The sequence below is a fragment of the Lycorma delicatula genome, chromosome 4 (assembly GCF_047948215.1).
Source record: "Lycorma delicatula isolate Av1 chromosome 4, ASM4794821v1, whole genome shotgun sequence".
NCBI lineage: Eukaryota > Metazoa > Arthropoda > Insecta > Hemiptera > Fulgoridae > Lycorma > Lycorma delicatula.
This window is the reverse complement of record NC_134458.1, coordinates 15,457,570-15,474,993: the sequence shown is the minus strand read 5'-3', so window position 1 is coordinate 15,474,993 and position 17,424 is coordinate 15,457,570. Positions and strand designations below refer to the sequence as shown.

At 32.5% G+C, this 17,424-nt stretch overlaps 1 protein-coding gene and 1 pseudogene across 2 annotated transcripts in view; both read right to left on the bottom strand.

Moving 5' to 3' along the window:
• The window catches only part of slgA (proline dehydrogenase slgA), a 308,586-nt gene that overhangs the window by 19,888 nt on the left and 271,274 nt on the right, over positions 1-17,424 (bottom strand). For both annotated transcript variants that reach the window (XM_075362377.1, XM_075362378.1), the window contains one exon: positions 11,329-11,439. In XM_075362377.1, the coding sequence (XP_075218492.1) occupies positions 11,329-11,439 (111 nt within the window). The remainder of the gene's footprint in view (positions 1-11,328; positions 11,440-17,424) is intronic.
• LOC142323030 (uncharacterized) lies at positions 126-6,642 on the bottom strand (annotated as a pseudogene).

The window sequence follows — 17,424 nt, the reverse complement described above, 5'->3', positions numbered from 1 at the left end:
AATCATGGAGTCATATTTGTTATTTCTTCTTATCTAATTAGTTTGTTTTACTTAAATTACTTCTTCTTCTTAACTGTTGCTCTTTATCTTAAAAACATGTTATCTAGTTCATTAAAATCTAATCTTTAATGGGTCAACTTAAACATGTAATAGAAAATTTAAAAATGTATAAGTAATATTCACAAATTTTACATAAACTTAATAGGAACATTTTATTTTAAATTAATGTGTAATGTCTACAATTAAATAACAATACTAAAACAATAATTTAAATATTAGAGAAAATATGATCTAATTATATAAATATTTGTGTATCATTTGATGAGTCCAGCACCTCTATGGTGCGATGAATTAGCCCTCAATATGCTGAAAGGCAAGATTCACACTACTTCCTTTCTCGAAACTAAACTTAGTTATTCATAAATATCTACCGAAACATGAGTTTATTAAATAAAACTCCCTCTATGAATCATGAGACCTTGCCGATGGTGAGGGGACTTGAGCGCTTAGTGATACAGAGCAGCTGGACCAAAGGTGCAACCATATCAGAGAGGTATCTGTTGAGAGCCAGATTAAGGAATGATTCCTGAAAAAGGGCAGCAGCTTTTTCAGTAGTTGTTAAGGGCATAAGTCAGGACAATTTAAACGGCCATATCAACACTCAATCCTCTGAGTACTGCGCAGCTGAAAGCAATGGAAAACTACAGCTGCTTTTTTTCCAAGAAAATGTAGCTCTCTGCATTTTCATATGACAAAGATGGAGGCCTTGATAAAATATTGCAGAGGAAAACTAGTCTCCTGTTCGGATCTTCAGGTGGGGACTACTAAGGAAGGGGTCACCAGAAAATAAAAAAAATAACATTCTACGAGACGAATGTTAGAAGTCTAAAAAAGGTAGGTAGATTAGAAAATTTAAAGGGAGAATGGATAAGATAAATGTAGATGTAGTAGGAATTAGCGAGGTTCGGTGGGAAGAGGAAAATTACTTTTGGTCAGGTGATTTTAGAATAATTAACTCAGCTTCAAATAATAGTCAGGCAGGAGTAGGTTTCATAATGAACAAGAAGATAGGGAAGAGAGTAGAGTACTTCAAAATGTATAGCAATAGAATCATTGTAATAAGGATAAAATCTAAACCTAAACTGACAACAACTGTTAACGTCTATATGCCTACAAGTGCCCACGATGATGATGAGGAGGTAGTGTGTACACAAAGAAATTGATGAAGCAATTAAACACATAAAGGGGGATGAAAATTTAACAATAGTTGGAGACTGGAATGCAAGCATTGGAAAAGGAAAGGAAGGAAATATAGTGGGTGAATATGGGCTGGGCAAAAGGAATGAAATAGGGGATCAACTTATAAGAGTTTTGCACAAAGTATAATTTAGTAATTGCCAACACCCAGTTTAAAAATCATAATAGAAGAATATACACATGGAATAAGCCAGGTGATACTGCAAGGCATCAGATTATATCATGGTTAAACAAATACTTAGAAATCAACTCGTCGACTACAAAACTTACCCTGGAGCAGACATTGATAGCAACCATAATTTAGTGATAATGAAATGTAGATTGTGTTGTAAAAATATAAAGAAAAGGTGTCAGATGAATCAGTGGAATTTAGAGAAGCTTGAGGAAGAGGAGGTAAAGAAGATTTTTGAGGAGGACATTGCAAGAGATCTGAGTAAAAACGATAAAGTAGAAAATGTAGAAGAAGAATGGAAGAATATTAAAAAGGAAATTCTTAAGTCAACAGAAGTGAACTTAGGAGGAACAAAGAGAACTGGTATAAAACCTTGGATTTCAGAGGATATATTGCAGTTGATAGATGAACGTAGAAAATATAATAATGCTAGTGATGAAGAAAGTAAAAGGAACTATCGACAATTAAGAAATACTATAAACAGGAAGTGCAAACTAGAGAAAGAAGAGTGGATTAAAGAAAAGTGTTCAGAAGTGGAAAGAGAAATGAACATTGGTAAAATAGATGGAGCATACAGGAAAGTTAAGGAAAATTTTGGGGTGCATAAATGTTCCGTTCCATATCGAGCCGTCCAGTGCTGCGATCTAGTGGGTGTTAGCACTAACCAGAAAGTTAAACTAGTACTACATTCTACGTTAGAATCCCGTGCAGTGTGGTCACATTTTTCATTCATCCAGATGGACAATCAGTGTTACTCATAGTTACTAGCATTCAACACTCGAATTTGATCCAAGGTGATCACATCATACTCTTAGTCTGGATGGACTCCATTTTTTGTTCAGATGAACATTAGCTTTAATGTTTTATTTAATTTTATATTTTTATATGTCAAGTAATATGTAGTTATGTCAAGTTATACAAGACAATAATTTATTAAACAATTATTCAATAAGCTACAAGGCGTTGTCTTCATTCATCACCTATGAAAATACAGTCCAACCTCGCTCTACCACACTTTACGCTTTAAAATCTAATATGTGTTAAACAAAGATGATACACTGATTTATAATATAAAAGGCATAGTCGGGGTGGGTGGAATACATTGAAGAAAGGCTCCTGGAATAGACAGAATACCTGTAGAATTACTCTGCACAGTGCAGGTCAGAAAGCGATTGATAGATTATGAAAACTGGTGTGTAATATTTATGAAAAAGGGGAAGTTCCATCAGACTTCAAAAAGAGTGTAATAGTCATGATACCAAAGAAAGCAGGAGCAGATGAAATGTGAAGAATACAGAACAATTAGTTCTAGTCATGAATCAAAAATCTTAACTAGAATTCTATACAGAAGAATTGAGAGGAGAAAGGAAGAAGTGTTAGGAGAAGACCAATTTGGTTTCAGGAAAAGTATAGGGACAAGGGAAGCAATTTTAGAGCTCAGATTAACAGTAGAAGGAAGATTAAAAAAAAAAACAAACCAACATACTTGGCATTTATAGACCTAGAAAATACATTTTGTAACGTAGACTGGAAAAAAATGTTCAGCATTTAAAAAAAATTAGGGTTCAAATACAGAGATTGAAGAACAATTGCTAACATTTACAGGAACCAAACAGCAACAGTAATAATTGAAGAACATAAGAAAGAAGCTGTAATAAGAAAGGGAGTCTGTCAAGGATGTTCCCTATTCCTGTTACTTTTTAATCTTTACATAGAACTAACAGTTAATGATGTTAAAGAACAATTTAGATTCGGAGTAACAGTACAAGGTGAAAAAATAAAGATGCTATGATTTGCTGATGATACAGTAATTCTAGCTGAGAGTAAAAAGGATTTAGAAGGAACAATGAACGACATGGATGAAGTCCTACGCAAGAACTACCACATGAAAATAAACAAGAACAAAACGAAAGTAATGAAATGTAGTAGAAATAATGTAGATGAACCTGAATATAAAAATAGAAAGTGAAAATATTACGGAAGTAGAAGAATTTTGTTATTTGGGAAGTTGAATTACTAAAGATGGACGAAGCAGGAGCGATATAAAATTCCGAATAGCACAGGTGAAATGAGCCTTCATTCAGAAATATAATTTTTTTACAAAAATTAATTTAAACGTCAGGAAAAGATTTTTGAAAGTATATGTTTGGAGTGTAGCTTTATATGGAAGTGAAACTTGGACAATTGGAGTACCTGAGAAGAAAAGATTAGAAGCTTTCTGAAATGTGGTGCTATAGGAGAATGTTAAAAATCAAATGGGTGGATAAAGTGACAAATGAAGAGGTGCTGCGGAAAATTGATGAAGAAAGAAGCATTTGGAAAAATATAGTTAAAGGAAGAGACGGACTTATAGGCATCCTGGTATGTTCACTTTAATATTGGAGGGACAGGTAGAAGGAAAAAATTGTGCAGGCAGGCAACATTTGGAATATGTAAAACAAATTGTTAGGGATGTAGGATGTAGGGGGGGTATACTGAAATGAAACGACTAGCACTAGATAGGGAATCTTGGAGAGCTGCATCAAACCAATCAAATGACTGAAGACAAAAAAAAGATTAAATAAAATTTTATAATGTTGCATTCTTCACTTATATTTATTACAAGCAACAAATTTAGCAAGTTAAACACACCACCTGTCTTATAGGTAGTGCCCTTTTTTTTACACTGTTTATATCACTAAGAATAATTAATTACAATTTCAAATATAATGTCTATAGGAAACTGTTCAAAATTTTCTGGCAGTTTTTTTTTTAACAAAAGGGTTTCTAATTATGCCTCTCATTTAATACATGAAAATCATTTTTAATGGTAATTTCAAAATACTTCATATTGAGAACAAAGGTTTGAAACTGAAACTTTTAGTCACTGGAAATTAATATACTTACAAATTCAAATTTACTTTTAAATTATCAATTTGACTTGAATACTAACCAGTTATTAAACTTACAAATGTGAGATGGGCTTTGTAACTTATTATAAGTATTGCCCCTTTTCCTGAATTTAACAACAGTATTTACTGTTGAATTTATATATTAGTGATACATTATAGTCCTTATTGTTGCTCTTTATGTACTTTATCTCTGTTGGCTTTATGTGCCTACCTTGTTCTTTGTATCATACTTTTAAACTTTTGTACTCTGTACATCTGAAGAATGTACCATGTAATGAAATAGCTGTCATTTTTTTACATGACTGCCCAAAAAAGAGTGTAATGTTTTTAAGTTGTATGTATGTATGTTTATTCCACAGTAGCAGCCAAACTGATTTAGATGTATGACCCCACATTGGATCCTTATGTTGCAGGGAGTGTCATAGGCTATATAAATATGAATATACAAGTATGTATGTTGTTTAACTGTAACTACATGCCAAATAAATATAATATATACAATTCTAAATGGGTAATTGATACTATTTTCAGATCAATATCGATTATCGATTTATTTATATCAAAAATAGTAGTGTTTTAAGGTATGCTATGATACTGAATAAATGAATTACAGTAGCAAAATTTATTAATTTATTTTATAATTATTATTAGTGTTGTTATTTATTGTTTATAAACATATAGAAAAATTTTTGTGATTTTTTGACGGGCAGTGTGTTCAAATCATGTAAGCATGTTCTTTCTTTTTGCTCTTACTTGTTGGTGTTGTTTTTTCTTACTTGTTGTTTATAAACATTTAAGAAAAAAATCATATAATTTTTTGAAAGGTAGTATGTTCAATCATGTAAGTATGTTCTTTATTGTTAAATAATAACTAATAATCCCTTTCTCTTATTACACGACTGCCCAAAAAGAAGTGTAATGCATTTAGTGTGTATTATGTTTGTTCCACCATAGCAGCTTAACAACCAAACTGAATTAGATATATGGCCCCACATTGAAATCCTTATGTTACCGGGAATGTCATGGGCTATATAAATTTAAACTTCTGTAAATGTAAACAATCAGGTACTCTTTCAAATGTTCAGTAGTAAGATTGTCTTCAATCACTCAAAATATTTTTATAAATGGAAAAGTATCGTTTCACATCCACTGAGGTAACTAGGCAGTATTTGAATTTGGGTACTGTGTTAGCACTTATTATTTCTGGCAAAAGTTCACCCATCCCATTAATAAAACTATCAATTTGACACAAAGGTTCAAAGCCTGGGTTATTGTTCAAAATGTTTTCAAATTTTTCTTTAAGTTTACATGGGAATACCTCTGACAATTCGGAGTTCATTTGGTGGATTTTATTCATTAACTGAATAGATTCAGTCAACGCCAAACCTTGAGTTTCAAGTTTTTTAATACTTGCAGGTATGTGGGAAAAATGAGTGCTAATCACAGCTATGTTTCTTTTTATACTAGAATAGTTAAATGCTTCCTTAAACTGACAAACTACCACAGCCTCTGCACTATCAGTTGTTTACTACACCTTTGATGGCCTCAAAATGTTCATTGTAAAACAGTATAGCTTCAATCCACATTCCCCATTGAGTTACCAGTGTTCAGGAGGTAAAGGCACATTTGGCAGTTTTTCTTTATAGGCCTTATTGCGAACAGGTGCCTTAAGAAACACTTTCTTTGTTGATGAAATCAGTTTATTTACATTCCCAAACATGGATCATACTTCTTCAGCGAATCGATGTACTCTGTGAGCAAAGCATGTCACATGAATCAAATTGGGATAAAATACGTGGAAGACTTTGGCTGCCTTGATCATAAAAGGAGCAGCATCTAAGATAAATATAAGCACTCTTTCATCTCCAGAAGATTCAGGAAATATTTTTTCAATACGCTCAATCACAAATCTGGTGATCGTAGAATGATGTCTTTTCAAAAATCTTTGTAGGCCACCAGATAGGAAGAGGAGGGCTCTAGCTTTAATGCACCGACAATTAAATTTGCAATGTAACGGCTACAACTGTCAGTAGTTTCGTCAGCTGAAATCCAAATAATGCTACCCTTGAGTTCATTGTGTATTTCTTCCAGAACATGTAGTTAAATTGTTGGTATGTAATCTTTACGCATTGTTGATTCATCTGGTATATTTTGATTCAAGCAATACTTTCGCAGCAAATCACTGAAGGTAGGATTTGTAAGTTTGTGAAGAGGAATATTGCTTGTAAGCAATGCTTCACATAAATCCATGCTAAAGTAGGTTTTTGTTTACCATTGGAAGTGAAATCACTGCTACTTACCACTGTTATAAGTTGTTCTCATGGTCCTCTCTTTTGCAATCCTGCGATATGAAGACTTGTCTTGACATGTTGGTCTATTTGAAACTTTTTTGTGCACAAAATATTTTTCTCGCAAACTCACCAGTATAAAGCATTTCCGTCGTATGTAAATGTTCCAAGATAGTCAGCTATCTATGAAGAGGCACTTTTTTTTCGGGAGGAATGGTGCATATTAAACTTTGCTCAAATAAATAAAAAACTAAACTAATACAATAAGCACATCAACAGTAACCTGCGTAATTTAATTGCCTACTGCGAGGAGTACTGCAGTAGGTGTGCGTGCGCAATGCAGAACGGTATTGTCCATCTTTGTCTCGTATGAGTCTGTTTTATTTGGCCTCATAATAATATTATCCTACCAAAACCATAGATGTGCAGTTGCTAAGTGCGCTCTAAGAGCCGTGCGGCTAATAGGTTTGGCTGGCTACGATGTAAGATTTCATTTATTAACTAGATACCCTTCCGAAAAATATTGTAAATATAGCAAAAACATGCATCATCACTAGATTTTAAGGAAAATATGCAATAACCGGTGAGAATGGGCTTAATCTGCAAATGCATATGCAGATATGTAAATGCATATAATCCGGTCTCTAATCATCATCATCTATTGGTAAGAAAAGGGGTGCCCTTGAGGTACTGTTTTGGGAGATGCAATGGGGTGCTTTTATAATATCTCTGCAAACAATCGTCCGATTTTAAAAATTCAAATAGGGTATTCGTTAGTAGGTTGAAGGCTAACTTTTGCATACATCAGGTACACTCTCTGTCTAACAAATAAAGGTTATTCGGAAAGGTTATATCTTCACAACCAATCTTCCGATTTGCAAAATTCAAATGGGGTATTTGCTAGTATACAAAATCGTGATGGAACCAAATCAGAACAAAAAGAGCAATGTTTGTCAACAATGTTTTTTTGTCGGCAGTCGTGCTTTTCTAATTTTTAATATTTATCTCTTGTTAAAATAATTTCTATGAAAATCAAAAAACATATTTTCTTTTCATTTTCTTTTTATTAATTATTTGTACTCCCTAGGTGTTGATTCCACATGGAAACAACATACATGTGACTGAAATTATGTTTGTCATTTCTTTTTTAGTTTAAACAATTAAAATAAATGATAAATAATAAATTACTGATGAATTAAAACCATATATAATCCTGTTCAGTGTCAGAATAAAGAACTGACAGAAAACCACCAGAAAGATTCAAAAATACACAATCATATAATGAAGATTAAGAATCATGACAAAAAATAAAAATGAAAACTAATTTTACAATCAATTCATTAAATGACATTATCTTTAGAAAGGCAGTTATCAATAATATTTTTAGGTTAAATCCATCTGCTAAAAGAAGATTAACAATTTAGTTTTCATTGATAATGTTCTGCAATTAAGGCAGGTCCTGTCACAGCTGCTATTCTCCATCTTGTTCTATTCTTTGTTTCAGCATAAATTCCCTTTTCCATAATCCCAAACATCATTTGAAATCTCTTTCTTCCTCTTCCTTTCCTTCCATTCACCAAGGTTTTTATCGCATCCACCAATAAACACCTTCTTCTTATACAATGTCCTAGCCAGTTCCTTTTTCTACATTCAATTACATTTAACATTTTCCTGTTCTCTCCAATTCTTCTTAATACTTCTTCATTTGTTACATGGTCTAGCCATTTGACATCATTTTGTGCCACTCCCACATCTCAAAAGCCTCAATTTGTTTTCTGTCTGCCTTTCTCATCGTCCACATTTCAGCTCCATAGACCATCACACTCCAAATAAAACAATTCATTAATCTCTTTCTTAATGCTAAGTTTAACTATCCACAGAGCAGTCTTCCCTTCTTATTAAATGCCTGCTTACGTCTTGATAATCATGTTTTAATGCTACTGTGCAAGTCAGGTCGTTGGTTATAAAGCTCCCTAAGAACTGAAATTCCTTCACCAGCTCTAAAACTTCATTTCCTATCTTAAGCTCAATCCTCTCCTCTTTTCCACCTAACATCATACATTTTGTCTTATTTGTTGTTGACCCTCATCTCCCAACTTTGACAAGCTTCATTTAAATCATCAGTTTAGAGGACAACATTAAATAGTAATAACTCTTTTTAAAAATTATCTTCAAGGAAATCACAACAGTTAGAAACAAGCAAAAATTATAAATTTTCTCAAGCAACAAATAATACACAACCCTGAATTCAATTTTTAATATAAACCCAAATATCTTTTCCACTTATATGTGAAAGCAAAGTAAATCTAAACCTAATAAGTTAACGTACATGTGCTAATACATCAGTGACTAGAGATAAAAAGCCTCTACTCAAAGAAGAGATAAATAAAGGAAGTTTTTTTTTTTTAGTTATGATAGTTTGGGGAAAGGTATAAGTCCAGTAAAGTGCGTAACAAAACAAATCAAAGCATGTTTTACGACTATTATGAGTTTTTTATTATTATTTAATTTATTTTTTGACTGCTTGTTACAGATTGTTTCTTATGATGTTTATTATAAAAATAATACATTTTAGAAAACTTGAAAGCTATACAGCTGTAAATAAATACTTTTTTAATTGTGATTTATAAGTCATTGAAAAAAGATAAAAATTAAATAATCGCTTATTCAAAACTACTATTTTATGCTGTAAACAATTTAATAACTGATTATGTAAAATTCACAGTTTTATTTACGAGGAAGTAAGTTGCACCCCCTCTATGAAACACAAATTTATAAGACTTCTTTTTTTTACTGAACAAAAAACTACATATTTTTATCTACTTTTCGACATCATCACCACGTTTTTCTAAAAAAATTTCATACCTGGTGACAAGTTTTTCAATTCCACTCTCATAAAAATTTTGTCCAATTTCCTTCAACCATTTAAGGACCTCTTCCTTCAGGTCATAATCATTAGCGAAACACTCCCCTCTCAGGTCTTGCTTGAGAGGACCAAATAGGTGGTAGTCACAGGGTGCTAAGGTCAGGGCTGTAAGGCGAATTACACCACACTTCCCATCTGAATTTTTGCAGTAACTCCTTTGTCACAAGAGCTGAATGAGTAGTAGCATTGTCATGAAGAAAATCGACCCCATTGCTCAATCTTCCAGGTCTTTGATCTTTAATGGATTTACACAATTTTTTTTAAGTCTCACAGTAAGATTCAGCGTTGATTGTTATTCCTCAGGGTATAAATTCACTGTAAACAACTCCCTCAGAATCGAAAAAGACTGTCAGCATAACCTTTCAAACATGTGGGGATGTTTTCACTTTTTTTGGCGGCGGTGAATTTTTGTGTTTAAATTCATGTGATGCTCGTTTAGTATCAGGAGTCTAATGAAACACCCAGCACCCAGCTCTCATCCCCTGTGATGATTTGTTTAAAAATCTGTGGACCAGTCCTGGAACAATGTTGCAGAAAAGAAAGAGCAGATGCAAAACATTGATGTTTGTGGTTGTTGGTCAACAGATATGGCACACATCATGCACACATTTTTCAGAAATCAAGGTGATTGTGAATAATCGCAAACACACTACTAAAACTGATGTTAAGTTCACTTGCAATCTCTCTAATTTTAATGCCAGTTATTCAAGATCATTTCATTCATGCGTTCCATGTTATCCGTCATGTTTGCAGTTGAAGGACACCCAGCATGCAGTTCGTCAATCACATTTGTTCTTCCATTTCTGAACATTTGGCACCATTTTGTGATGGGGCGTGACATTGCATTCTCACCATATACCTCAACAATTTGGCAATGAATTTCACAACAATTGTAATTTTTTCCCCATAAAAGTCAGACTACTGAACGCACTTCTATGCTAGATGAAACCTCTAAAGGACACGCCATATTGATGACACAACACACGTACTGAATGTCGTACAGAATTGCTGCTGGGAGAGTATGAAGACAACAACACAACCAGTACTGCCACCACAAGACATTAATATATCCCTTTCAGTTCAAGAACACGGCAAGGGTGTAACTTATTTTTTGATCCACCTCTCGTACATCTCAAATTTTTATCTTCTAAAAGTAATAGTAATCTACCAATGTTACAAAATATTAAATAAATGTCATAATGCAAAATAAATATATTAATTAAAAAGAAATTAAATATTGCAATATTTATTTTTTTTTAAATTAATATATTTATTGAATTCCTTATTGAATTTCTTGAATTATCTTTATTGAATTCAGTCACTTAAACCTCGGTTAATATTTATCAAAATTATATTTCAACTACAATAAATTATTCACTGAAATTTTTCTCTATACTTGTAAAGAGATTTTTCAAATTACTTTATAATATATGCAATGAGTATGAAACATGATACATTTATTTGTTTTGGCTAAAAAAAAAACCAATTTAAATTCTTGCATGCACTAAACACACCTTCACGCACACTAAAGAAACTATAAATTTTTCAAATTTTTTGGACAAAACTGTAGAAACAAATTAATTAAAATTTAATAAATTAGTTTTAATAGTGTTCAGTAAGCAGTGACACACTTTCTATTGCACACAAGCCAGTGCAGAGAGATTAAAGTGCAAATTTTCTTCCATCACACCTCTTTTTTATTCTATGATAGCACAGCAATCGCTCCTTATTTGTTTACATAAAACATAATGACAGAAACTTAAACATCATTAAGTAAAAATATATCTAAAATACCTTTTCAGTGTTGTATTTCCGCATCATTTCAAGAGTAATTCTTGAAATTGCAGGTTGGAAATAGGTTTGCTCAGCATCAATCATTATGCGGACATCAAGTTCTTGAGCGGTCTAAAAATAATAATAATAATAATAATATTACAAACAATAGAATAAAAAAAAACAAAAATCACCATACAGAAAACAAAAAATGATTAAACAAAAGAAAAAACAGTAAAGAAAAGTAATATATAAAACAAAAGTTCACAAAATATATACAATAGTCTAAATGTAATTTCAATTAACACAAGTAGGAAACATAAATTTTCCTGAAATATGATTTTCATATTTTAGATTAACCTTAAATAAAGATCTTGATCAATCATACACGATTAACAATTGTTAAGAAATAGTTCAATAAATTGCATTCTAGCAGCAGAATAAAATTTCTTTACTAAAAAAATAATTTACTTTATCACTTAGTGGATTTATGTTATTTTTGCAAGTAATTCCACAGAGATTTCTGCATCAGTTAAATTTTTTATTAAAAAGATTAAAAATATGGTTTAAAACATTAGAACTACAAAGTTGACTAAATATTAAACTATATATTTACTATCTCATTACTGAAAGGGGAAAAATACAGTACAGATGAATCAAATTTCTGTGAAAGTACTATACATATATGTAACTAAAATATTATATATGTTATATTATTTCCTCTGCAGTGGTCTCCACGAAAGTATAATAAGTTTATGTTTTGTAAGCATAGTTTATGCTCAGTTTGGAAGGGGTATTTTAGATATGGGTGAGGGAACTATACTGGTGCACTGCCAGAGTGGGGCAAAACATACACAAGCGACTGATTGAAGATTGAACATGTCTTATACTATGTAAGGGTTTATTTCCCTCCCTATCCTACATTCTACCACTACACCCACTCCTCAACACCAACACATACCCAAAGAAAAGTAAAATGAACCACTATACAACAGCTATCTATACTTACAAAACTTACAAGGGCAGGCGATCAGCTTACAATGGAGTTTACTAGCCGTTGCAGGGTGTTCAAATGGGGATACCTATTTCAAGTCCAAAATGGCAGCTTCCAACTTGGCTCCATTTTGGAGTAAACTCCATTTAGAAATTTTTGAGTGGCTCAAGTAACATATATGTATACCTTTTATATTTATAATAACACCAGTGACAGCAGCCATGTGGCAAGCTATCCATTCACGTAATCAAGAGGTCTTCGGTTCATGTCTCCTTTTCTTTATTTTAACTTTTATTTTTTATATTATAATGTACTTTTTTACATTAATGCAGATGATTCTTTTTACTATATAGTATTTATAAGAATCAGAAAAACTACATGAACTTCATGTAGTTACTATTGCAGTTACTATTTTATTTTATATAATCTAAAAAAATAAAAATAATTAATTTATTTTAATTTTATAAATATTTTTAGACTGTAACTGTAAAGCTTCAAATAAAGTAATAATCAGCAAAGATGAAATTCATGGTTTTTCCAGGTTCTTATAATTATTATTTGATTATAAATACTACATAATAAAAGCTCATCTATATAATAAGATGGACAGATGAAAAAAAGACAGGAGTACTCCAAGAAAATGAAGGAAATATAGAAAAGAAGAAAGGAAGCAAAAAACAAATGATATTGGTGTAATAGGCAGCTTCAAATAAAAATGAAAATAATCTGTACTAGTATATATATATATATATATATATATATACATTTGGCATTTATAGACCTAGAAAAGGCATTCGATAACGTAGACTGGAATAAAATGTTCAGCATTTAAAAATTAGGGTTCAAATACAGAGATAGAAGAACAATTGCTAACATTTACAGGAACCAAACAGCAACAGTAATAATTGAAGAACATAAGAAAGAAGCCGTAATAAGAAAGGGAGTCGGACAGGGATGTCCCCTATCCCCGTTACTTTTTAATCTTAACATAGAACTAGCAGTTAATGATGTTAAAGAACAATGTAGATTCGGAGTAACAGTACAAGATGAAAAGATAAAGATTCTACGATTTTCTGATGATATAGTAATTCTAGCTGACAGTAAAAAAGATTTAGAAGAAACAACGAATGGCATGGATGAAGTCCTACGCAAGAACTGCCGCAAGAAAATAAACAAGAACAAAAAAAGAAAGTAATGAAATGTAGTATAAATAATGAAGATGGACCACTGAATGTGAAAATAGGAGGAGAAAAGATTATGGAGGTAGAAGATTTTTGTTATTTGGGAAGTTACCCACTGAATATTCAGTGGGTAACCACTGAATACAAAAATAGGAACGGAAAGATTATGGAAGTAGAATTACTAAAGATGGACGAAGCAGGAGCGACATAAAATGCTGAATAGCACAGGCGAAACGAGCCTTCAGTCAGAAATATAATTTGTTTACATGAAAAATTAATTTAAATGTCAGGAAAAGATTTTTGAAAATATACGTTTGGAGTGTCGCTTTATATGGAAGTGAAACTTGGATGATCGGAGTATCTGAGAAGAAAAGATTAGAAGCTTTTGAAATGTGGTGCTATAGGAGAATGTTAAAAATCAAATGGGTGGATAAAGTGACAAATGATGTGTTGCGGCAATCAGATGAAAAAAGAAGCATTTGGAAAAATATAGCTAAAAGAAGAGACAGACTTATAGGCCACATATTAAGGCATCCTGGAATAGTTGCTTTAATATTGGAGGGGCAGGTAGAAGGAAAAAATTGTGTAAGCAGGCAACGTTTGGAATATGTAAAACAAATTGTTAGGGATGTAGGATGTAGGGGGTATACCAAAATAAAATGACTAGCACTAGATATGGAATCTTGGAGAGCTGCATCAAACCAGTCAAATGACGAAAGACAAAAAAAAATAATAAATATATACACACAATACAGAGACTTGAGCTTTAGACTTCTCAATTATAAGACTGGAACACTCACCACTCTGCTACTGCGCTGCTGTGAGAATAGCTGCTGCTGCTGCTGCTGCTACTCTGACCTACTTCAACCACTCTAAAAACCTTTAATGGAGTTTACTCCAAACTGGAGCCAAGTTAAATGAAAGCTGTCATTTTGGATTTAAAGGAGGGACCCCCTTCCTACCGCCATGCAAAAGGTCATCAATAAACTCCATTGTAAGCTGACTGCCTGCCCTTGTTACATTTACTGTACTTAACACAAATAACAAATAAAAGCAGTGAATAATTAAAAATAGATTTTTATTAACACAATCAAACAGATGTTTGTAAATGTTGCCAAAATATGAGGGTCATTAAAATATAAACCAGAATTTTGCCATATGGACTGAAGAAGAGCCATGAATATGGTAAGGAGCTGCTTGCAGTTAGTTGGATGTGGGTGGAGGGAAGAAACCAGCCAGCCACATCCGTAGGTCAGGTTCCCACGTCAGTAGGAAAATGTCCAAGCAGGAGTTAACAACATTCGTTGGGACAGCAAATTATAATCTGATTTCTCGTCAACAAAGGTGTCAAATCCTCTGAAATTTTGACTTTATTCCAGGCACAGTTCAGAGATGGTAACCAGTCAAAAACTCAGTGTTTGATTTGGCCAAAAAAATTTTAAGTGACTGTGATGCAGTGAAGAATGAAAGTCATGAATGTCATCTGCAGGCCAGCATCAATGATGACAACATTCAGGCTGTTTATGACCTTGTAGAGGTAACCCCCACTGAAATTGCATCAGAGGTGGCATAAGTGTTAGGAGTGTGCAAAAAATGTTGTTAGACATTCTTCAATATAGAATTGTCGGTGGTTTCCATTTCTTCTCACTGACGCACACAGAAATGTCTGGAAAGATAATCTGTCGTTGGCTTTTAAATCACTTTGAGGAAGAAGGAGAAGCATTTATGCACTGTACTGAGACCTATGATGAAATGTGGGTCTACCACTACATCCTGGAAAGCAAGAGAACAAGTATGAAGAAGTAGAAAAGTGGGGAGGGGCAACCGATCAAGGCCAAGAAACACTTGTCAGGTGAAAAATTTCTGGCAGATGTGTTTTGGGACTCAAAAGATGTGCTGCTGAATGATTTCCTGCACAAATGAAGGATGGTGAATGCAACATACTACTGTCAGTTTTTGGATGAGTTAAGGCTACTTATCGCAGCAAACGATGTCGGCAACAGATTTGCAATGTCCTCCTTCTCCATGACAATGCATGATCACATGCAGCAGCTCTCTCGCTATAATTCATTGGACACCTCTTGAACATCCACGATATAGTCCAGACTTGTCACTATGTGATTTCCAAATGTTTGGTTTACTGAAACAAGCTCTCAGAGGGGAAAGATTCAAAGACAATACTGCAGTTGAGCATCTTGTGCACAACTGGTTGTTGGGGCAGCCAACTTTTTTCTTTTGATGAGGGAATCAGGAAGCTACATTCCAGTGGAGAAAATGTATCTCTGTAGAAGGAAACTTTGTAGAAAAGATAATTTAATAAGATAATTTATTTGTAATTTTTTCTAATATTCAATAAAGCTAGGTAAACAAATTCCGGTTCATATTTAAATGATTCTCAAATTAGCTGTGAGTAAAATTTTCCCATCTACCTTGAAAAATAATAACGTAATGTGGAAAGTTGGATTTACTTAAATCAAATAATTAGATCTTTCATTTTACATTGAGAAACGAAACTGATTTAGAAATACATAATTTCTTAATGTAACTTCTAGCTTTGTTCATTCAGCATTTACCACCTTGCTAATATTGTAGAGATGTAAAGGTATATTAAACAGAAACTTCTCAGCTTCTTGAAAATCAGGTAATAACATTAACAAATTATGTTTTAGTCTTTGAAGAGTTTAAAATGTACAACAGAATCTACGTACAAAATAATTCTATTTAAATGGGGTATATATATATATATAAATAAACACAATTCAATGATTGGAAATATAAATAATAAGATAAAGTAAAATCAAGATTTCTTTTAATTATGACAGTATTTTTTATAAAAAGACACTAAACTTGCCAAAAACTTTTGCTTTTTTGCATAATGAAAATATATTTTCTTTTTTCTATTTTCCCATTTAATAAACAAAGCAGCTGGCTATGAAGTTCTAGAAATCAATGTAAATAAAAAAAAAATTAAAATTTTTAAAAAACCCATGACAAAAACCCTTAAAGAACATTAAAAAAAATTAAATTAAAAATTTTAAAAATCCATGAAGAAAAAACATTAAAAAATCTGAAATAGTTAAATAACTATATTTTTACCTTATAAACCTCTGTGATATGGTGATATTGTTTTTACGACAATAAAATCTAAGATTTTTATTGACTATTGTGCATGAATATGATGACAACTTAAGCTTATCTATGCAGTCTACAGGTCACGCACAAGTCATCAAAATCTTAAATCTTATTGTCTTAAAAACAGTATCACAATGTCACAGAAAATTGTAAGGTAAAAATACAGTTATTTAATTATTTCATATTTTTTAAGGTTTTTTTGTCATGAGTTTTATAACATTTTTATTTTATTTTTTATTTATTACTTTTTAAAGATTAGTAGTCTTCATCTATGAATCATGAGACCTTGCCGATGGTGAGGAGCTTGAGAGCTCAGTGATACGGAGTAGCTGGACCAAAGGTGTAACCACATCAGAGAGGTATCTGTTGAGAGCCAGACTAAAGAATGATTCTTGAAAGAGGGCAGCAGCTCTTTCACTAGTTGTTAAGGGTGTAGGTCAGGACAACTTAAACAGTCATATCAACATCACTCAATCCTCTGAGTACTGCGCAGCTGAAAGCAATAGAAAACTACAGCAGCTTTTTTTCTAAGAAAATGTAGCTTTCTGCATTTTCATATAAAAAACATGGAGGCACCTTCCTTGGTAAAATATTGCAGAGGTAAACTAGTTCCCCGTTCAGATCTCCGGGTGGGGACTAGTAAGGAAGGAGTCACCAGAAAATTAAAAAATAACATTCTATGAGTTGGAGCGTGGAATGTTAGAAATCTAAAAAAGGTAGGTAAGTTAGAAAATTTAAAGAGGGAAATGGATAGATTAAATGTAGATAAAGTAGGAATTAGCGAGGTTCGGTGGGAAGAGGAAAACAACT